At 39.2% G+C, this 24,008-nt stretch overlaps 2 protein-coding genes across 27 annotated transcripts in view; one reads left to right on the forward strand and one right to left on the reverse strand.

The window, feature by feature from the left end:
- Positions 1-24,008, reverse strand: part of VEPH1 (ventricular zone expressed PH domain containing 1) — a 364,411-nt gene that overhangs the window by 257,846 nt on the left and 82,557 nt on the right. For all 26 annotated transcript variants that reach the window (XR_014822587.1, XR_014822588.1, XM_084987457.1 and 23 more), the window contains one exon: positions 6,292-6,458. Coding sequence is in view for 24 of the 26 variants with exons in the window: in XM_084987457.1 (XP_084843583.1) it covers positions 6,292-6,458 (167 nt within the window). In the remaining 2 variants the exon portion in view is untranslated. The remainder of the gene's footprint in view (positions 1-6,291; positions 6,459-24,008) is intronic.
- On the forward strand, positions 13,671-19,644 carry PTX3 (pentraxin 3). Its single transcript, NM_001244783.1, is given in 3 exon segments — positions 13,671-13,930; positions 14,403-14,807; positions 18,422-19,644. Coding segments are annotated over 3 exon segments (1,149 nt in total). The 5' UTR covers positions 13,671-13,800; the 3' UTR covers positions 19,036-19,644.

Consider the following 24,008-nt stretch of genomic DNA (forward strand, 5'->3'; position numbering starts at 1 on the left):
GCTGAACCTGTCACTTCTTGCCACTCTTCTCTGTATGGGTTAGGGCTAGAAGCCCATGTCCTGGGGATAATTACAGATATGCTCATATGTGTTACTCAATTCTGTTCCTTTTGCTGGCTAAACTACAGCACAGTTTCTGGCAGCCAAGAATACAGACTTAGCCCCAGAAGGCCACTTGGAAAACTGACCACCCAGCCTTTTCCTATAAATGGACTCAGAGAATTCTCTGGAGCCTCCAGCCATGAGTCACTAGTCAGGAATGCCTTCCTACCTAGGAATGATAGTTTCGTAATAGAGGGATGCTCAGAGGGCAGTGATGGAGGAAAGAACCCCACCTGGCTCCAGCAGCAGCATCAGAAACTCACAGATGGATGTAAAGTCTATGACACCTTCACAATATCATGGCTAGTCAGCTGCACATAGAGATTTTTTTTCAAGGACCAACTGTTGACCCACCAGCCCTGGAGAGCCAGGGTATCACTGGTCACAGAAGGTAGGCAGTGAAGAGGGCAGTCAAGAAAGCATGAAGCATTCCTGCCTTCACTGGAGAGCCCACTCAGTTCACCTTTATGTTACAGAGCACTGGCACAGCTTTTATGCAGAAAGAAAAGCAACCCCCAATTCAAATTTCACAAGGTCAACACCCTCCTCATTATTTCAAACCCACCTCTTATTTCATCTGAAATTGAATTCACTAGACTTGCACTGAGAGCTTCAGTCTGCAGATTTGATTGGTAACTGTTATTTCATTTCCCTCTCTCAGTAGACTTTCTGAATCCCTCCTATTCCCCTTGCCTGCTGTCTGATGAACATGAGAGACAGGAGGAGTGAATCCGGATTTCTCTAGCTCCCTGCCTCCACATTTCAGTAATCAAGTGCGAGATGACCAAGAGCTGAAGGAGGCAGGTCGGGGGAGGAGGCTGCTTTAACACAAAGGGAAGTGATGATGGGAAGAAAAGGGTTGGGCGGCGCCCTTGTCACTACTTCCTCCCACCAGTTAGGATCCTGGCCCAGGTGGGTCCTTTCATGTCCCTAACCTCTTAACTTCATTCTGGGATCCACACTCAACAGCCACAAACCCTACAGGAAACTGCTTTCCCCTTCTCTTCGTTCTGCTCACTTCTCCTCTTCCTCCTGTCTAGCTAACCTTTCTGCCTGCCATCCTCTACGCTGCCCCCTGGCTTTCCCATTTGCTTCACAAGCCACAACTTTACATTCTCATTTTTTTTAGTTTGTTGAAATCAAAAGAGCTCATTGGCTGGAGTTAGACTGCGTTGCTGTAGCTCGGCCTAATCTGTGTAGCGCTGGGAAAGTTTCCTAACTAGTGTCAGTCCCAGATTTTCTGTAAGTGGCAGTCTTCGGGGGCAAGGCAGTGTGACTATAATGGCCTGTGGAAGACATAGACATTGCACATCTGAAAATTGGAGGGGTTGGTAAAGACGAGGGGTTCATGAAAAGCCACCTCACCAAGTCAATACTTGACTCCAGCATATTTCTTAACCTCTCCAAGCTTTGACTTCTCTGTTTACAAAAATGAAAAGGTTGTTGTGGGGAGCAAGTGAGATAATGCCTGTAAAACATCCATCCACACAGTGCGTGGTACTTGGCATGAGCTTGGCCACTACTGGTGCCCCTTGTCTACCCTCCCCTGCCTCCTGTAACCTGGGAATACTCCCCGTGTGGCCTTCTCAAGTGGAGGCTGCTCAGTTACTCCCTCAGGCCGAGAGAGTAGGGAGCTGGGAGTCAGAGTCCTGGACCTGTTACTTACCTCTTACAACCTGTGTGATGGGGGCAAGATAACCTCTCAAAGCATCCATTCCCTGCCCCCAATTTTAATTATTTTTTGAACAATTTTTAAAAGGTACATTCCAACAAAGCACCTATTTTGACCGGTGTGAAATGGAGAAAAAAACAACATATCATAGGATTAAATAAGATATTAGATGTTAAAAGCTGTTTGTGAATGATAAAATCCTCTGTAAATTTATGTCTGTGTTAAGACATATTTGTGAAGTGGCTTTGGTGTTCCAGGTACTACGCCAGGCACTGGGGACACAGTGATGGACAAAGAGGTCCTTGTGTCTCAAGCATCTGTGTCACAGCCAAGGTGTGACAGAGGGAGAGAGACCAGCAGAGACGAATTCACGATGGCGTGACATTTGCTCTGTCAGGACTAGGGGAAAGAAAGGAGTCAGAGAGGATTCCTGGCAAGAAGTGACATCGAAATGGCCCAGAAGGGGTGGTAGGAGTGAGGGAAGAACATTCCAGGTGGAGAACATAGCCTATATGTAAAAATTCAGTGCCTGGAGAGAGAGGACCCATTTACGGTCCCTGGGACTATACAGTATTCAAAGTGTTGGGGTTAAAGTGACCCTAGAAAGCCAGGCAATGGTTAGGGACCTAGTTTTAAATGGCCTCACAGGCCTTTGCTTAGTGTCTGGGAAGCCACAGAATGCCTGTAACCAGGGGTCTGTCTGGACTTCCTCGAATACCACATGCACTGTCACCCTCACTCTCTTGGACCCCACCTTTTTGCGTCAGGTGACCCCAATGACTTTCCTCTCCCCCTTACCATGAGTGAGCCTCCTCCTGGTTTCATTTTCCTTTCTGCCCAGCCTTTACCCCATGGGAAATAAGTTGCATTAGCTTATTCCACCACATCTCCCTTGAACTGCTATTGAACCTGCCTTTCCAAAAACTATTTGTTTTGCTTTTGCTCTCAGGCTGCAGATAAAATGGCATGCCAGCTGCCTCCTTTATGAAACCAAGTTTGGCCTGTTAGTCACCCCTCCCCTTTCCCCACATCACCTGGTCCCCAGACTCTATCTGTGGTAAGGCAGAATAATGACTCCCCAAGAATGTCCACATCCTAATCCCCAGAACCTGTGAAAATGTTCCTCTCCATGGCAAAAGAGACTTTATAGACTGATTAAGTTAAAGGTCTTGAGATGGAGAGATAATCCTGGATCATCTGGGTGGCCCCAGTGTAATTACAAGGGCGTTTGAAAAGGGAGGGAGGGAGGAGGATCAGAGTCAGAGAAGATAGGATGGAAAAGCGGAGGTGAGAGTGATACAGGTCATCAGCCAAGGGATACAGATAGCCTCTCGAAGCTGGAAAGGGCAAGGAAACAGATTCTTCTCTAGATTCTCCAGAATGAATGCAAGCCCGTTGACCATTTTATATTTCTGACCTCCAGAACTGTAAGGTAATGCATTTATGCTGTTTAAATCACTACATTTGTGGTAATGTTACAGCAGCACAAAAAAAATGAATACACCACCCTATCTGTGCTCCTCTCACTCTGAGCCTTCTGTAGATCACTGATCCAGTGATCCCTTAACTCCACTCCATGCCCAAACTCTGTTTTAGCTTTGCCCATCCTTTCTGAACTTAATGTTTTCTGAAATTGATTTCTTTATGTGTTCTCTGGAACTCACTCCTGAACTTCCTCTAGTGCCTTGTTCCATATAAAATTTTCTCTCACGTCTTCAACCACTTTATTCCTACTGGCTATTTCTAACCCTCCTATTCCTCTAAAAACTCATGCTCATTCATCCTTCCCTTCCATACACAATGTTTATAACAGATGCCTGCCCCCCCCCTCAGAGACACTGCCCCTCGTGGGTCATTAGTGACTTCTCAGCCACCAACTCCACACATCTTTTCCCTTGTTCTTCATGGCTTTCACTTTCTTTGGTCTCTTTTGTTCATTTATTCATTTCTAAATTCAACAACTTTTTACTGAAATCCTACATGTGCCCAGCACTATGCTAGGGAGATCATACAAATACACAGACACAGGTGCATATTAGCTAACAGAGGTCCCCAGTCCTCTGCATGACTTCTGGCCTTGCTGCTCAAAGTGTGATCCTTGAAAGGAGCAGGGGAACTATCACCTGGGAACTTGTAAAAAGGCAAAATTGGGGGCCCCATCCTAGACCTATTAAATTGAAACCTCTGGGTATGGGGCTCAAGCCTGGGCTCCAGTGACCAGATCTCTCAGTCCTGTTCCTGCTTCCTGAAGGTCCTTTGTACCTCTGCTCCACCTGACACAAAACTCCACTTGATGCCACTCACTTTGATGGCTTGCATAGTACCTATTTTTCCCTTAGCCATGATCCATTCATTGCCCCTCTCTCTCCCTTTCTCTGTTTATGTCATTTGTAGAACACTTATTACCCTGTTAAGTTCAGTTTGGTTTTATGAATATTTATTGAGTGCTATCAAATACTGCACCAAGATATGGGATTAGAGGAAAAAATAAATTATGGCTTATTACAAGAAGTTTATAGTCTATTGTGGTTCATTATGCATATGACCATTCTTTCCCACCTTCCTGTGAATAATTTTGATTTTGAATGCAAATGTTCCAGTCTTTTTTTTTTTTTTTTTTTTTTTTTTAGGGCTGAACCTGCAGCATATGGAAGTTCCCAGGCTAGGGGTCAATTGAGAGCCATAGCCACTGCAACACCAGATCTGAGTCACATTTGCAACCTACACTACAGCTCACAGAAATGCCAGATCCTTAACCCACTGAGCGAGGCCAGGGATGGAACTCACATCCTCATGGATACTAGTCGAGTTCTTAACCTGCTGAGCCACAAAGGGAACTCTGAAAACGTTCCAGTCTTCACTATAGTGTTGACAGGTTTTACAAGTGGTGGATATTGATATCGCCAGGAAATGGAGCAAAGATGCAGCCATAACTAAGATAGTGTTTAGTTCACCATTAATCTTTACTGTGCACATTTGCTAGTGCCCTCCAGAATCCATTTCTATTTCCCTCTTCCTGGAAGCCTCTAGTTTCTATCTAAGTATCCTTGGGGTTTAGGAGAAGCTCTAGGGGCAGCACATGTATCTGAAGTGGAGACTATTAGGACTTTGATTTGGATGTTGTAAGGGTAGTGGAAGTAGGAGAAGCATATGGACTAGAGGCCCCCAACCTCCACCCTAAGCCTACAAGGAGAAAGCATGCATAAAATGGAAGTCAACACTGAGAAATCAAAAATCTGAGAAACACCAAGTAGTTATGCTGTGAGCCACAAGGGAATAGATGCAGTATTGCCTTTGGAATGGATAAGCCATGGGATCCTGCTGTATAGCACTGGGAACTATATCTAGTCACTTAAGATGGAGCATGATAATGTGAGAAAAAAGAATGTATATATGTATGTGTGACTGGGTCACCTTGCTGTAAAGTTAGAAATTGTCAGAACACTGTAAACCAGCTATAATGGAAAAAACAAAAATTATTATTAAAAAAATCTGAGAAATGGAACTAGAAAAGCTGTTCTGTTCACATATTTGAGCCCCTGATCAAATCTCACCTGAAGTTTTTCCCCATCACATACGCTAATAAATTCCTTCACTGTTTAAACCAGTGTAGGTTGGTTGCTCAGTAACCGAGAGTCACAAGTATCCTAATTATTACCATCTTTTACATGAATCTAACAAAACCCACTAATTTGTTATCTAGAAGATAAGCCCTGCTCTCACTATAGGCTGATTTCCCCATAAGATAAGGCATGTGTAGGTCTTCCCCTTGGCCCTACCTGAGAAGCCATAGCCATAGACATTAAAGCTGTCCTGCAATGGCTACAGATCTGCACTTTTGTTGTGTTTGTATTACTGTACCTGTGACGGTTAATTATATGTGTCAGCTTCACTGGGTCAGAGGGTGCCCAGCTACTGGGTTAAACATTATTCTGGGTATGTCTGTGAGGGTGTTTCCAGCTGACAATGGCACCTAAATCAGTAAGACGAGAAAGCAGACTGTCCTCCCCAGTGTGAGTGGGCCTCATTCAATCCACTGAGGGCTTGCATATGACTGCCTGAGCTGGGGAATCAGTCCTCCCCTGGCCTCAGGCTGGGACTTACACCCTTAGCCCTCTGGTCCTTAGGCCCTTGGATTTGGACTGGAACTAGACCACTCACTCTCCCAGATCCTTGGCTTGCAGACTGCAGATTATGGGACTTTTTAACTTCATAATTGCATAAGCCAACTCCAATTCCTCATGATATCTATCTATCTATCTATCTATCTATCTATCTATCTATCTAAATAGACTGTAGTTAGACAGATTCTACTGATTCTGTTTCTCCAAGAAAGCACCCGACTTCTGCCACTACCTCCTTGTTTTTATGATTCTAGAAAAAGTGAATGAATGTTTCATGTAAAGATGAGCATGCAGAGACATGAAGGAGGAAACCTGAGGCATACATCCTGTCCACATACCCAGAGCATACTGGTGGTGTGGACATTACATATGTAAGTCCAATGTACTTTTTACCTCCAATTGCTTCCTCTTTGCAGCTACATGCAAAAGCCGTAGAAGATGGTACTGTTCTGGTTGTTCCAGCTGATACATCAAGGCTAGGAGTTCTGTCAGGTGTTTGTTAATTGGCTGAGGTTGCTTATCATACACAGCAGGCAACACTCTCAACAACGTGGCATTACCTGTTGAATGAACAATAATGAAAATGATGACTTTAGCAGCCCATGAGGCACAGAAATACATTATCAATGCAATAAATGTTGCACTCCTTCACATATTAAATATCGCAAACTGATGGCCAAATTCTCTGCTAAAAATAATATAAGCCCTATTCTGAGAAATCATGAAAGCATGACTTAAAAAGATTCCATAAAAAGGAATATTTTACTGTATGATCAGCATTATTATCTATTGAAATTTTTTCCTGAGTAATACACCACGGGGGGGAAAAAATTTCAGACCACACCCTTGAGTAGGAAACAGTTCTGATAGAAAATTTGTGATAAGAAAGACCATTTGGATGTTATTTAAATGAAAATTAATCAGTGCCACAAGCATGAATCTAAATGAAGCCAAACCAGAATATTAAAGTGCAGAGGAACATATTCATGTTCCTTAGAGATAAGGAGGCATGATTCAGATAACTGACATATGGAAACTATACCTTATTTTTATGAATGGTTAGAAAAGGAGCAATGCAAATTTAAATCCCGAATTTCTGCGCTATTTCAGGGGAAGTTTAGACTCAGCTTGTTTGTCACACATGATCTGCCTCAAAGACCGGTATGGACAACTGGGTTTGAAATAGCAGAGGCTGAAGAAAAATCTGACATAAGCTACAGGATTCATCTGCAAGCAACATATGGGAAACATCTGCTTATCGCTTTATGGTATGGATTTTTTCAAAAAATCCTCTCAAGTAGTTAAATGTCTCAGAATTTTTTTCTAGGGATTTCTTGAATAAGAATATCCTTGCCTCTGTTCACTTTTAAAGTGGGCTCTGGATATAGAAGACTTATACAGAAAGAATCAAATAAACAGTGATTACACATATATAGACCCTTATTAAACAGTGGGGACATTTAGATATGAGGATTAAAAAGGCCCGAATTCTCAGAATATCAATTACTAAATTCAATGAAAGGGTGATTCTAGATCAAAGTGAATATTTTGGCTGACAATAAATATGAGAATTGCTTTTCTACATATGGCTCATAGAATTAGTCTCAAACAGATTTAAATTATATATTGAGAGAGTCCAAGGTATTGGAAATGATCAGAGTTTTCTTTTTTTTTTAAATGTGAAAAATTTTATTTTGTTTTCGTTTATTTTTACTAAGAATTTTTCTTAAAGAATTAGTAATTGTAAAGGTAATGCCCTATCCTACAGAGCACATTCACTCAGAATTTAGCTATATGGACATTCTGATCAACAATAAGTGGGACAGTCATTGGAACTGAAGCCAGGGAACAATATTCATTAAAGGCCCTGAAAGACTTGAAGGAGGAAAACCCAGATTAATCATTTTTGGTTGACTTGAATTTTAATCAAATAACACAAAAATAAATAAGACCTTTTTAAAAATTAGAAACTGATGTAGACACTTCAGTATAGAAATCCTATAAATTCCATTCATAAGCCAGTATGTTTTTTTTAATTATGAAGTATTTCAAGCCATTAGACAAATGCAGGCAAGAATATAAGATAAAAAAAATATTTTTCTACCCAGAGACAACCACCATCCTGAAGTTGGTATTTTTCATCTTCATGAATATTTTTATATTTTAATTGCATTCAATAAGCACTCACTCTGTTGTTTTGCATGCTTTAAAGTTTTATATCAATAAGAGAATATTGTATATATCTCTGTGCAACATATTTTTTCCCATCAGACATTATGTTGAAGTTTAATATACAAGAAGCTCTCTTTTTATTTATTCTCATATCTGTATGGCATTCTATTTTATAAATATGCAACAATTTATTCCTACACTCTACGATTGAATATTTTTACTGTTATTATTATTATCATTTGCTTTCACCAACAGTACTGAAGTTTTTATACCTACTTATTTGTGTATAAAATAGGAGATATTCCCTTGGGTACTGATTCTTAGCTTAATGTGCTTAGAAATCACCTGGGCAACTTGTTAAAGCACACAGATACTGATTCAACAGATTGGAGGTAGAGCTTAAGAATCTGAATTTTGAAAAGGCTATCAGGTGATATTGATGGTTCCTGGACCACATAAATAAGTAGCAAAGCAGCTGGCTTTGTCCATAGGAGTTGAGCTTCTGGAAGTTCCAAAATTTCTTTGCAACGTGGCTGTAACAGTTTTCTATAGCTCCCATGAGAAACTGTCAAAACTTGTGGCCCAAAACAATACAGATTTATTATCTTACATTTCTGTACTACAAGTCTGACATGAATCTCCCTGGGCTAAAATCCAGGTATTAGAAGGGATGGGTTCCTTCCTAGAGATTGTAGAAAGGAATCTGCTTCATGGCTTTTCTAAATTCTAGAGACCACCAGCATTCCTTGGTTTGGGGGTCTCTTTTTTCCATCTTCAAAGTCAGGAACATAGCATCTCCAACCCTGCTTCTTTCACCACACCCCTTCCTCCGATTATGTCTTCTGCTTCTCTTCCACTTAAGCACTCTTGTGATGCCATGGGACTCCTATGGATAATCCAGAATTATCTTCTTATATAGTAACCTTAATTTCATCTTCAATGCAATGAAGCACGTGTTCACAGGTCATGGGGATCATCAAAGGGTGGACAGCTTTGGGAGGGGGGTATCATTCTGCCTACCACCATGATTATAACAATTTACATACCTACCAAGAGCATGGGTATTTCTGTTGTTCTGAACCTTTGCCAACATTTGATCTTAATGGACATTGGCTTTTGCCATTCTGACAGGGTATGAGATGATACCTCGTATTTTGTTCTTATTTCCATTTCTTTAATTTCTTGTGAGACTGAGCACACTTTTTATATGCTTTCAGGTTAATTCCTCTGCCATGACTTGGCCACTCACATCCTTTGCCTGTTTTCGGCTGGGATTATTTGTGTTTTCTTATTGATGTATTCCTTATTTACTCTGGCTACTAATTCTAGGTCTATCAGTTTTAAAGCTGCAATGGAGATGATTTTTAAATTTATCTCATGGTTTTATAATTTTTTTGTTATTGAGAAATCTTTCTCTACCCCATGTTTATAAAAAATATTCTCCTATATTTTCTCCTAAAAGAATTATGGTTTTGTTTTTATGTTTCTCTTTAATCCATCTGGACTCTACTTCTGTACATATTAGGAAGGGATCTAATTATAAATATATATGTGTGTATATAAACAATTATTCTTAATCAACTTACCAAGTGGCCAATTGTTTCCCTCCTGATTTTTTTTTGGGGGGGGTTGTACCCATGGCATATTGAAATTCCTGGGCCAGGGATCAAATCTGAGCTGCAATTGTAACCTACAGCACAGATACAGCAATGCTGGATCCTTAACCCACTGCACAGGGCCAGGGATCAAACACGTGCCTCAGCAGTGAACCAAGCTGCTGCAGAGACAACACCAGATCCTTAACTTACCATGTCATAGCGGGAACGCCCCTTCTGACTTGTAATACCCATTTCATATATAAAGTTTCCCATGTATCTGGGTCTGTTTCTGGTTATTTATCATACCTTTACCCATTATACATTTTCTTAATTACAATAACTTTATACTACATGAATATATCTCACAGGGAAAATTTCTTGATCTACTTCAAAATACTCTTGGCTCCTTCATAAAAATTTTATCATTAGTTTGTCAACTTCCTTGAAAAGCTAGGATAGGATTTTTTTTCACATTGAATACATAGATTAATTTGGGGTAATTGACATCTCTGTGACACTCACTTCTCACTCAAGAACATTATATATTCTTCCACGTAAATTTTTATGTCTTTCGAAGTTTTGTCATATTAGCTGTGCCTTATATATCTTTTATTAAATTGATAGCTAGGTAGTCCATACTTCTTGTTTTTATTATAATGAAAGATTTTGATATCTAAAAGATATTTTCTATTTACCTGCTGTATCAAAGCAACTGATTTTTTACACTGATCTTTCATCAAGGAAAACTTGTTTAATTCTATTAATAAATTGTCCTTAGAGTCTCTTAGATTTTCTGTGTATAGGTAATCAACTTATAATAATTGATGACAGCTTTATTCCTTTCTATCCTGATTCCTTAGGTTTCTTTTTTTTGTCCTACTTTACCGGCTGGGACCTCCAACACTTTGGTGTCCTTTTGTTATTTTTGTTTGTAAAGAGTATATTCTAAGGATTTACCATAATGTATGCATATGTTTCTATACATTTTTGGTATTTACATTTTGTCAGTTTAAGTTCCTGTCTTTTTCCTAGTTTGAACTTGAATGAGTGTTGAATTTTATTTAATGATTTTCCTGCATCTGTCAACATGACCATTATGACTTTTCCTTTAAATCGTTAATATAATAAATACTCTATAAAGTTTAACCAATCTTGCATTCTTAGAATACACTCAACTTGGTCATGATGTATTTTATGCATATACTGCTGGATTTATTTGGCTAATATTTTATTTAGAGTTTTGCATCTATATTCTTAAATGAGACTGGCTTGCAGTTTTCTTTTCTTGTTCTGTCCTTGTCTCTCTTTTATCATCTAACCAGACATATAAAAAGAATTTAGTGTATTCCTGCATGCTCTATTCTCAGAGGTAGTTTATATAAAAAGGAGATTATGTGTTCCTTGTTTGGTAGAACTTGCTTATCAAACCCTCTGGGCAGTGTTCTATATATTTCATTACATCAAAATTTAAATTATGTAGTTTAAATTTCTGTATCCTTTCAGTTTTTTTGGCATTCAAATGATCAGTTATGACATAAGTGGACTTATCAGCTATGAGAAGTATGTTAAAATTTCCCTTTATGATTTTGGGTTGTCAATTTCTCCTTATAAGTCTGTTAATTTTTGGCATATATTTTTTAACTATAACTAGATAGTTCTAAGATATCTCCCTATATAAAGTGTTTCTTTCATCATAATTTAATTAGTCTCTCTTGCCTAAAAGTCTATTTTTGACTGGTATCAACATGGCTACGTTAGATTTTTTCACTAGCCCTTGTTTGGTACATCTCTCACCACTTTTAAATTTTTTTGTTTTCCAGATTTCTAGATTCTTGTTTTATGTGTGACTCTTATAAGTGACATATAGCTAGACTTAAAAAATATTCCTGACAACCTCTGCCTCTTAACTGGAAAGTTTGTTTCATTAATATTTATAGTGGTTACTGGCATCTTTGTGTTTATTTTTACATTATGTTGTTCTTTTTGTTTATCTTGCTTCATCTATGATTTTCTTCCCTTCTTCATTACCTCTTATCGAATAGATCAAAAATTTTTTTAAATTCACTCTATTTCTTCTATTTGGACATTTTATTTCCTTTTGGTTGTAATGGCTATCCTCTAAAAGATAAAAATTCTTGAACAAAGAAAAATTATTTTGCCAACCTGAACAATGAAAGGATTTTGAGAATGTTTTTCTCAGATCTAAGTTTCTAGACATTCTCTTCAGCTTTGCCTGATTTGTCATTTAATCAATTTCTTGAGTTTTCTTAAAATTTCAATTAACTTTGTTTTTAATTCTAGAAGTTATGTTGGTTTTTTTTTTTTTAAATAGGCCTAGACTTTTTTTTTTTTTTTTTTGGACAGTATCTTTTTCTTTTTTCATGTTTCCAATTCCTTCTTGTAGATCTTAAGTCCTTTTAAACAGTTATTTTGTAGTTTTTAGCTGATATTTTAATTACATGAAATTCTTGAGGGATTGGTATCTAAACCTTTTTGGTTTCTGCTGGTTCTTATTATGGCTTTCTCATATGTTTAAGTATTTTTTATTATGAATATATTTTTACTGTGGCAGACAGTAAACATCTGAATCTTGAACATGTATGAGGGCAGGCTCAAAGTCACAAACTCTTAGGGACCCTGTAAAGTTCAGTCAAAGAGAGACAGGCTTACCTCTCACTTTCTCGGGCTAGGGCAGAGAGTGGGGCTACAGCTACTGAAAGCCAATATGTAACTCCTCACCCTGGCCTAAGCCTTGCTCCACCATGGCCATTAATATTTGGTAATTACAGAATGGATAACCTTTCCCCCCACTTCACCTCCCATCCAGGAGGAGCTTGACATCAGCTCCTGGGCTTACTGGTCTGTTTGTGCTTCCCTCTCTTTGGCCTCTGGATATTTCCCTTTCTTTATTGGGAGCTTATTTGTACATTTGAAGTTTTTATTATTATCCTAACGTAAACACATTTCTAGGTGTTTGTTCAGGACAGTTTTCAGATTATACTGATTTCTATGTATTGGCAGAAGCAGGAATCCCTAAATTTAAAGTTTACTTTGACTCTAAGCCTCACGAAATATTAATTTCCACATAATACCAGGCTATGAAAAGAAACATACCTAAAATCAGTTATTCCTTTTCCCTAGCTCCTTCTCATTTTAGGTTTACCAGTTTTGCTGGGTTTGTCAAAAAATAAAAAATAAAAAAGGTGTTTTGGAGTTCCCTTCGTGGCTCAGCGGTAACAAATCCAACTAGTATCCATGAGGACGCAGGTTCTAACACTGGCCTCACTCAGTGGGTTAAGGATCGAGGTGTTTCAGTGGGTTGTGGTATAAGTTGCAGATGTGGCTAGATCCCGTGTTGCTGTGGCTCTGGTGTAGGCCGGCAGCTAAAGCTCAGATTCAACCCCTAGCCTGGGAACTTCGGTATGCCACAGGTGCAGCCCCAAAAAGACATTAAAAAAATGTTTATAAAAGTATAGCTGCAACTCCAGAAGTTTTTAAAGACAGTAATTCTGAATGGACTTGGCTTCTAGAGCCATACAAATCCTTACTGTGTTGGTTTATCTTGAAATCAGAAAATAACTCTCAGAGCTTAGACCTGTTAAATGTGTACAAAGAAAATGTGAAACAAAAGTTTTCTATACACAAAAGGTTGTGAAATAATGAGCGTACACAAAATGCTGAAATGATGCTCTTGTTTTCACACCTCTCTGCCTATTGAATTATTTCTCTCCCTAATCCCCTTCCCTCCCTCTCATCCTGCAGTGCTACCAATTCAAGTTACAACAGCTAATCCTCACAGGGATAGTCCTAGCCCAGTTTTCCCCCTTCTTTCCCCTCTGACCCTCCTCCAATTAATCTGATGGCAGTGTAAATCTTTGTGGTTTACTATTGTGCAACGTCTCCTTCGCCCTCCCACACAGCCCCCTCCCCCCAAAATCAGGGGAACTCCCGTTAACGCAGTGCCACTGGCATTACTCATTCATCCCCATTCAGACTCTCCCCAGCATTTATTAAGGGCTCTCAGCTCCTGCCTCTCACTCTCACTCTCCTCTGGCTCCTTCTCTGTTCATTTGAAAGCCTCTTGCCTCACACCCTCCCGCCAGCTGTGGGAAGAACTTTTGTCTCTTCAGCAATGCGTCTCCCAGCGATTCTGTTTTGTGCTCTCTGGTCTGCAGTGTTGGCCGAGAACTCCGATGATTATGAGCTCATGTATGTGAATTTGGACAACGAAATAGACAATGGACTCCATCCCACTGAGGACCGTAAGTTCATTTAACTATTTCTCTGCTAACCTTAATTACATATCCACCTCTCTGTGTCTAAACATTATACATATATTTTGAAGTCAATGAAATAAGGAATTTTTTTTTTCTTTTTTCTTTCTTTTTTTTTTTTTTTTTGCAAAAGAGAGAAGCATGTTAGGAAAGGGGGAGGTTTCAAAAAGTTATTTCTGTCATAGAGATATAGTGGGTTGAGCCCTATGAAATCGCTGATATTCGACTGTTTTGAGCCCTACGAAGAGCAGTTTCAATTGAGTTCAACTTAATATATGCTTGCATGGTTTCTGTCATTCTCGAGATATTTACATGCTGCTTTTTTGGAAGTGTTCTTAAAGGGAAGGGGGGTGCTGGAGATGGGCTGTAACTTGGGATCTTAGAGGAAAATCGGTGTTTTACAAAGCACACCCGAGGAAGGCCTGGGCAGGCAGTAACGCTTATGTGTTCTGTGCTCTAGCCACGCTGTGCGACTGCAGTCCAGAGCACTCTGAGTGGGACAAGCTCTTCATCATGCTAGAGAACTCCCAGATGCGGGAGAGCATGCTTCTGCAGGCCACCGATGACATCCTCCGGGGCGAACTGCAGAGGCTGAGGGCCGAGCTGGGGCGGCTGGCAGGCAGCCTGGCGAGGCCTTGCGCACCGACAGCCCCAGCGGAGGTCCAGTTGGCCCGGGCGCTGGACGAGCTGCTGCAGGCGAGCCGCGACGCTGGCCGCAGGCTGGAGCGCCTAGAGGAAGCTGGGACTCCGCAGCTGCAGGAGGAGGCGGGGCGGACCCTGGGCGCGGTGCTCGAGGAGCTGAGGCGGACGCGGGCTGACCTCCGTGCAGTGCAGGGCTGGGCCGCGGGGCGCTGGCTGCCAGCAGGTAAGGACTGCGTGGCTTTGTTCTCAGAGCGCGCGTTGTGGGAAGCCAAGACTAGGAGAGGTATTGGTGGGAAGAAACACAAACACACACCATACTCTCCAGCACGGTCACAGTGGTCAGATACACGATACAACGCGGGAGAATTGCTTTCATAAGTACTCTCCAGTCTCGAGGAACCGAGAAAATAGCTGTGCATGTAACCATTACAGTCTTGAAATATAAGTCTAGGGCCTCTGGACTGACACCCGATCCAACCAGGCGTTGCAGGAGCTCTACTGGCCGGTTATAGCCATAACCTCTCTGGCTGTGCAGCTTCCCTCCGTTAGGGATTTCCACTTCTTCTAATTTTAGCCGGCCTCCTTCTTTAGGGGAGCTCTGGTTCCTCGCTATTTCAGGGCCCAGTCTCCTTTTTAGGGATGTTTTCCAATCCCTGGGCTAGCCCTTTCTTCCTGCCAGTTCCCAATAAGAAACTTGAAGCTGAAACTGACCTCCTGAGGGGTCCTCTCAACGCTGGGGTCTGTGAAATGAATCGAGGTCCGAGGGTGTGAGGTTTCGAATAAAGCAGGGGCTGAGGGATCCAAAGTGGGACAGTGAGATGTAGATGTAGGAGCCAATTGGTACGCTGGCGCCACCCCCAGGGATGTGGAGGATCAGGATGAAACAGGAGAGAGGCCAGTTCAAACCAGATCTGTCAAAGTCCCATGTGATATTATGTGAATTTACACACACATGTGGGCCCAAAATAATACATTTTAAAGACGGTTCAAGGAATAAAGAGAAGATACGGAGCCAAGTTAAACTCCTTTATAAGTCAAAATCTTTAAGAAATGGTGATGTAGCAATCGTTTGTGGATTACATTAGAAAATCTGCGCCCTAGGTAAGAAGATATAACTTAAACTTTCATGAGCAGAAAACAACTGCAAACAGTGCCACCCTTTATGTCCAATAAAGCAACTCCTATTGGATGGGGTAGGAGGAAGAATCAAGCATGTGTGAGAGCATGTTTCATTTAAAGTTGCAGAAACCATACCAGAATGTCATCTTTCCTAAATATCTAAGGACTGTTTATCAGTACAAAGCTTATTTTTTAAAAAATATTGAAAGCAGGATTTCAGGGAGAAAAAAATCATAAAATCAAATATACAACAGATCCTCAATGTAAGCCACAAGAAGACAAACTAAAATTCTTTGGCCCTTTTAATGGATGAAATTTGGTTTTTTGCAAATCATTTAAAATCACTATATGTAACACATACTAGAAAAACAGAATTATGCTAATTTTCACCTTAACCTCTGCTTATTGGGTAAAGCAGAAGATGCATTTGTGAATTCTAAAATGTTAATTTCTTAATAGATCCAATAATACTTTTACCCACATGCTTTGATCTCCCCTATTTTGGTTTCCTGCCAGCTTGGCCCCTAAGGGATTCTTAATCATTCTTTTGTCCGCCTCTTAAGAACCTGGTTTTAATTTTGTTTGGTCTTTGATAATATAATCAGAAAAATCTATTAGTTAAAAGCCATTTCATGAGAGAGTTTCTGACATTTTAAAGACATATCAAGAGCCTCAATCACTGGCCCCAAAAAGAAGCCACAAAAAAAAGCCCCTGCCAACATGCAGTTCTACTCTATGAACTCACATAACCAGAGCAGCCTACAGGGGAAGCTGGGTCTCTGAGAGGCAATCAAGGAAGGCTTTGGAATGCAATCCTGACTGCCTGGGCTTATTTAAACAGGAAATCAGTTAATTAGATTGCAGGAGGCGCCCTCTCAAATACTACTTTACTGAAATATTACAGAGAATATCTCAAATGCCCAGGCATGTTGTGATCTTTTGTTCCATGATCTGTGTTTGATTTAAATAACATAGCTAGAAAAGCATGAACTTACCAGTTTCATTTGAAAAGAGAATGGAGGCCTCATTAAAATTAAAAAAAAAAATCTTTAGAAATCTAAATTATTCAGTGAAAAAGTTAATACCAAAGTATGGTACGACCAATTTTGTGCTTTAGTATAATAGTTACTTTTATAGGATTTTCTGAACCTCAATATCTTCTTTGAGTATTTCTAAAGGATAAGGTTCATCTGCTTAATTTTTTCAGGAGTGATCCTAGCCCTCTGCCACTTGCAAGCCGTTAACTTAGTTTACCATACTTTGCATGAATATTCAGTTCCTGCAAGTTCTGTTCACTAGTGCTCTGGGAGTTTGCTTTTTAAAGCCATCTTATGGTAAATCTTCTTTAGGTAGTTATAAGTGAATATCTAGCCCTAATTTAGATTTTTTAAAAATTATTTATCTGATCTTTTACATATATAAGGTTATCATAAAGCAGAGTTCACTTGCTAAAGTTTTTGCACACCATTTTCCAGACACTTAGAAGGGCTTCACTTTAGCACCTGCAGCTCTCTGACTAGTCATGTGACCTGGAGATGGCATTTACTGAGCTCCCAACCCTCAAGTTTGAACATCTCCTTCCAAGTGCACATTAGCAGAAATATGTTCCCCATCTGGCCCCTTGGAAGAATTCACTCTTCCTTAAAGTTTTCCTGTTATGGCTTAAATAATATTTATAGGCATGTGGACAAAGTAAGAATTTTTAAGCCTATCTCTGGTTACACAGCTCTTCTCAAGTGCTACATACTTGTTGCTTACAGACTTGGATAATATTTGGAGAATGGAAGAGACATTGACAGATAACTAAAGCCTGGAGAGCCTGTGAGCTTACTAACAGTAAAACAAACTGAATTACAGATTTTAGCTAAATCCAGCCGTTCTAACATTAAGAGGCAATGCAGGGTGCTAGTTAAAAGTGTGACTTTTGCAGCCAGAATGCCCAAGTTCAATCCCCAGTTTACCAGCTCTATCAACATAGCCAGTCTACTTAGCCCTCCCTGCCTCAGTTTCTTTACTTATACAATGGGAATATTAAGACTGTCTCTTAGAATTAAAGTGACAAAATGATTAGAGCAGTATCTGGCACATAGTAAGTATCAGATAAGAATTAGACATCATCATTATACATCGTTATCTTTCAAAGGTGGTTTTCTACAAACTTCGCAAAGTTTACAAATATTTGAGAATATGTGGTATATTCAAACGTACTCAGCAGCAACCTATCCTAGAGTTTTGTTGAAAAATATACATTGTTAATGGCTGACTAGGGTGAGCTGGCCCACTGAATCTCACAGGTGTTTGTTCTAGGTGCTTGATAAGGTCAAGGAAAGGAAATTCAGCTTGGCTGTAAGTTCTTAGAAATTATAGTGTCTTGTTTGAAGTTCACAGTGAATCAACACTTTTTTAAAAAGGTGTAACAAAATAAGCTTATTGGGAATGAAAGTAGTTATTAAAACACAGTTTTCATTATTCTGTGGGTTTGGACAATTTGGCTTCTCTGCATACCTTCTCCATTTAGATTCTTCACTGAATGAGACAGTTGGCTTTCCTTATTCCTGTTTTCTTTGCTCAACAGAGATTACACTTGGGACCCTCAAGTTACAACATGATGCTGCATATAGCTTTCAGTTGTAGTCATTAAAATGCCCCGTGTTAAAATATCCAGCTGCCAGAATCATTTTGGAATGAATTTATATTTTCTCTCATATTCCTTCTTAGGTTGTGAAACAGCGATTTTATTCCCCATGCGTTCCAAGAAGATTTTTGCAAGTGTGCACCCGGCAACACCAATGAAACTTGAGGCTTTCAGTGCCTGCATTTGGGTCAAAGCCACAGATGTACTGAACAAAACCATCCTGTTTTCCTATGGCACAAAGAGGAATCCATATGAGATCCAGCTGTACCTCAGCTATCAGTCCACTGTGCTTGTGGTGGGGGGAGAGGAAAACAGACTGGTCGCCAATACTGTGATTTCCCCTGGAACGTGGACCCATCTGTGCAGCACCTGGAATTCTGAACAAGGGCATGTAGCCTTGTGGGTCAACGGTGACCTGATAGCCACCAAGGTCGACATGGCCACGGGTCACATTGTTCCAGAAGGAGGAATCCTGCAGATTGGCCAAGAAAAGAATGGATGCTGTGTGGGTGGTGGCTTTGATGAAATATTAGCCTTTTCTGGAAGACTCACAGGCTTCAATATCTGGGATCGTGTTCTCAGCACCGAAGAGATAAAAAAGACTGGAGGAGCAGAGTCCTGTCACATCCGGGGGAATGTGGTTGGGTGGGGAGTCACAGAGATTCAGCCCCATGGAGGAGCTCAATACGTTTCTTAAGTGTTGTGAAACTCTACTCGGAGCCAAAGAAAGAAACTCACATTTTAAACATTTGGGAAGGTCTAAAAACTTTGATGCATATTAAGAACACTTGAGACTAATGAAGGAGAGAGTTGAGATCAATCTTTATTTATCTTGGCAAAATACTGGGCAAAGAGTGGAAGGGGAGACATTGGAGAAGGCTTTGGGGTATACTGTTACTAGACTTTATGCCATGGTGCTTTCAGATTAATGCTGTGTCTTTGTCAGATAAATTCTCAAATAATTAAAAAGGACTGTGTGGTTGAACAGAAGGATAATTGTTTCACTTCTCTTTGGTTAATTTTGTTTTGGCCAGGGATGAATTTTACATTGAAAGAATAATAAAATAACACATGTTGTTCATTGCTCATTGTCATTGGTATATACCTTATTACAAAAAAATGATGATAAAACATATTTATGCTACAAAGTGACTTAACAAATACAAATGTAGTTTATGTGTTATAATCAAATGTCACTTGTTGGAGAGGATAGTTATATAAGTTATACTGTAAAATGGTTTTGTATTAATTTTATTAAGACTATTTTTATAAAGCTCTACTATAAATAAAATATTTTATAAAACTAGTCCATGTCATCTAATTATAAATTTACAATGTTTGGGAGCAAATCCATACGTTTTAAAGTGGGCCATTAGTTTTCAGATACTAATATTATGTAAATAGTAATGATTAATTTTGTTAGAAACAAACCACAGAGTTGTTTTAAGCTTTGGCTTCTTATAAATTATAAGAATTATGATCTTGAGTAAATCAAGTCATCTTTCTGTGTTTCAGTTTTTTCAACTAACAAATCAAGGAATTGGAGAAATAATGATTCTTTCCAATTTGATGATGTTTTGAACATATACAACTTTATTTAACATAGAAAAATATATGAGTTATCATAATTCCTCAGATACCATGATGTTTGCAAGAGATGGCTTAGGACTTTTATTAGGTATATCTAAAAATCTGGAAAAGAAACAATGCCTTCTGCCCTTAATGCACATCCCATTCTCTTATGCATAAAAGAGAGGTCAAGTCCATCCATCCTGCAGATGGGGAGGTAGCTCTATACCACTCTAATGTTCTCCTCTTGCAGAGGCTACACAAGGGCTGACAGAAGAACATCACAAAGTCACTTCTGATTACCAGTATGAAATATTGGTAGAAACACAGTGCTGATGGGTTCATCCAAAGATAGGACCTCAACAACCACAGGTCAACTCCTATTCATGAGGTTTAGAGAACGGGGCCAGGAGTAATTATCGAACCACATTTTGTAACTCACTATCTAGAATCCTTAGACAAGTTACTTAACTCCAAAGGATGGGTCTGGACTCTTAGTGTCTTCAGCAATGAAATTCCATAAATCAAGGAATCTTTGAGGATACTCGTGGTATCTGTATAGCTTCACCATACTGGCGAGACCCACAAAACCAAATTGAAGGGTCACAAAAAAAATTGTTCGCCAGTCTCAGACCCTTGGAGATTACATAATTCAAGGCTGCAGGCACACTGGCCACATGCAAGTCCCTATTTAGCCACTATCTATACGACTCCGAATGCCAGGCGAGAAGAGAAAATAATGAACCCAAACTTCAAGAGAGTGTTAGGCATGGTTTCAATTACTTTCCACATTTCAGCATGAATTACATCTGTTCAAGAGACTCAAGATGATGCAGGCCAAGATATATGCCAACTCATGTGCTGACAGAGTTAAATACAAGGAAACTTAATTTTTAACAGGAATTACAGGTAGAAGACAGAGAAACAAATTGAAGAAAGTAACCCTTGGATTACAAAAGTAGAAATTTCATCTGGTATAGCAATAATTCTGGGTAGGTGTTCTAGGGACTTTTAATATCTTGATATCTAGATTCCATCTTTTCCTAAGTAATAGAATTCTAGTTTTAATGGTATGTATGGTTACTTGAAGTAAAGTCTACATATTTCAGTATCAGCTGAAGCTTGATGTGGCATATGACTAAGTTCTGGCTGATGCTGAAATATTGTACGTGATTCTCTGTCTTCCTCCTTCTGACTGCAATGCAATAATGATGGCTGGAATTTCAGCAACCTTGATAAAGAGATTTAGCATAACATTACAGAGTAAACTGGATCTTTAATATCATGAAGCTGTCTTGCCAGCCCTGGCAAGTGCAGGACTGGCAAGACAGCTTGCCAGTCTTGCCAGCCCTAGGCTGCCTGTTCCTGCACTTCTTTTACATGACCAAAAAAATATGTTTTTATTTTCTTCAGTTCACTTTTGGTTGACCACTTTAATCCTGATCCAGTAAAGTGATTTTTCTTTTAATAAAAAAGAACAAGCACTTTAGTCCCTCACAACACTCATAGACTATATGTACAAAATATATTTCACAAATTCTCAGGAATCTATTTGACTTTTTTTTTTTTTTGTCTTTTTTTTTTCTGCTATTTCCTGGGCCGCTCCCACGGCACATGGAGGTTCCCAGGCTAGGGGTCGAATCAAAGCTGTAGCTGCCAGCCTACACCAGAGCCACAGCAACGCTGGATCTGAGCCGAGTCTGCAACCTACACCACAGCTCACGGCAACGCCGGATCCTTAACCCACTGAGCAAGGGCAGGGATCGAACCCGCAACCTCATGGTTCCTAGTCAGATTCGTTAACCACTGCGCCTCGGCGGGAACTCCTTTTTTTTTTTTTCAACTAACATTTAATGAGTATTAGAATACATAGTGTCAACAAAAGAAACGTGTAAAATTGAGATGAAATATCTAAAAAGAAATATCAGTGTGCTGGCTTAGTTTAACACTGGTAAAGAGTTTTATTCACCAGAATGATTACTGAGGGCAATGTCATATTGCAGCACAATAGAAGAACTGTGTAACTCAAGTCAGAGGAAAAAAATATGTGTATAACTAATATATAATACATCATGTATATAAAACATAAAATCTTATGTGTGTGTGCTAGAGTGACCAAGTGTCCTGACTTGCCTAGCACCATCCCAGTTTTAGTGCTGAAAGTCACCTGTCCTAGGAAAACCCTTTAGTCCCAGGAAAACTGTGACAGCTTGTTACTTTGTTACTTTAGTACATATGTATATCAGTAGAGCAACTTTTTTGCAGAGATAGTATCTGAACAAGATAGAGTTGATAAATTTTTCCTTGTCTACTGCAATATAAATTGGCTTTTAATTAAGTATTAATTGCTTTAAAATATATTTAGAACATCTGACTATTAAGTATATATTGTAGGATTTTAGAGCTAGGTATTTACAATTACTCAGTTAGCTTCACTTTAATGAATAATTAGATTTGCAAAGAAGAAATTACAATTGATTTTTAGTTCATCTCTCATTAAATTTTATATTAGAAAGCTCTTCTTTGAGAAGTTAAGGCCAAATGTTTCCAGAACTGTATTTTAGCCACTAAGAAATAGCCCTCATAAAGTTAAAAATCTTAGTCAAAGTTGTTGTATGTGTTCACTTATATATTCCCAGATTCACTATTGAAAACTCAAGATTGCTGACCCTTGCATTTGGCTTTATAAATCTGGAGTGTAGAAGAAAGCCTGCTGGGCTTGGGTCAGGAACACAGCATTTAAACCTAGCACCATTACCACTAACTACAAGATGTTAGGCCTGCCAACTAGTCTGAGTCTCAAATTAGCCAAAAAAAAATTGGAGATAACATGACTTGCCTACCTTGCTGAAGGGGTATTATGAAAATGACATAACAAGGGATAATATATCTAAACATGCTTTAGAAACCCTAAAATAAGTATCATAAAAATGTTTTTCCAAGTTGTTACCAGTACATTAAATAAAAAGATAAGCATACAATAAATAAACAAACACAAAGATTCCCTTTTCCTGTTAGTAAGTTATTCTCAGAGTTTGGCCTGTGGATACTCAAAACTGTGCAGGCTTTATTCTACTTCACAGCAACATCTGCTGGTAAAGTGAGGAAGGTGCAAACTGGCAGATATTAGATCTAAGACTTGGTTAACAATTCAGAAGAGGTTTTTTTCTGGTTCAAGATGTGAGTTTCTTGATCTCTATGTGTAGTGGCTTTTATAACATTTAATATTTCCCTGTATGTATTAATATTCAGGCTCAATATTGTTAATGAGATTACTTTAGCAGCCTGTTTTCTAAAATATTTGACTAATAAATTATTTCCCAACAACCTATAATACGGTAAACTTAAAGCCTTTTCCTTGAAGAATAACTATAATGAATTTTTAATAGCTAAGTATCTCTCCAAGATCATAAAACTCCACAAATGGATATGATGCTGTCTTCAGTATTATAATATGGGCCTGTACATATCAGATACTCCGTGATGACAATGATGACAATAATTTTGAAGATGGTGATAAAAAGAAGAATCATCATAACCACTGATAGGCCTGGCATTGGGTAAAGTACAGTTGTTACATCTATTTAAGTCTAGCCTCCACCTCATTTGGTACATATTTTTTACTGCCATAATAAATGAGAAGTCAATTTTCTATTTCCATTTTTCTGAGACAGCTCACCAATCAGAGGCTTGAATTCTGTCTCACACTGAGAAAGAAATGAGGTAAATTTATCATAATTAACCCGACAGTCTTTTCTAGGCTATTGCCAGGAAGTCAGAAAGGAATTTGGACTCTTGCTGAGATGAGACTAAATTTCTTTCCAAAAACTTTCTATTTAAGTTTCAAATCATTTGAGGTCATCTTATGATTTGTGCCAGAGGACCATTTAAAACGCATATTGATAGGCATATTTCCTTATTAAGACCAGTGATTCAGAAATGCAGAAGAGGGAACATCCCTGCTTTTAGTTTTGATATAGTGGTGTGCACTGCATCACAGAGTTCCAAATCAAAATCAAAATCTGGAAAGAGTTTCCCTACAAGTGCTCAGATAATCCCCTTCATTTGGAGATACTCTCATTTCAGAGATTGGCAATAATA

The sequence above is a fragment of the Sus scrofa genome, chromosome 13, assembly GCF_054392235.1.
Source record: "Sus scrofa isolate SSC_HxYL_T2T_F1_AM1 chromosome 13, Sscrofa_HxYL_maternal_Yorkshire_Landrace_v2.0, whole genome shotgun sequence".
NCBI lineage: Eukaryota > Metazoa > Chordata > Mammalia > Artiodactyla > Suidae > Sus > Sus scrofa.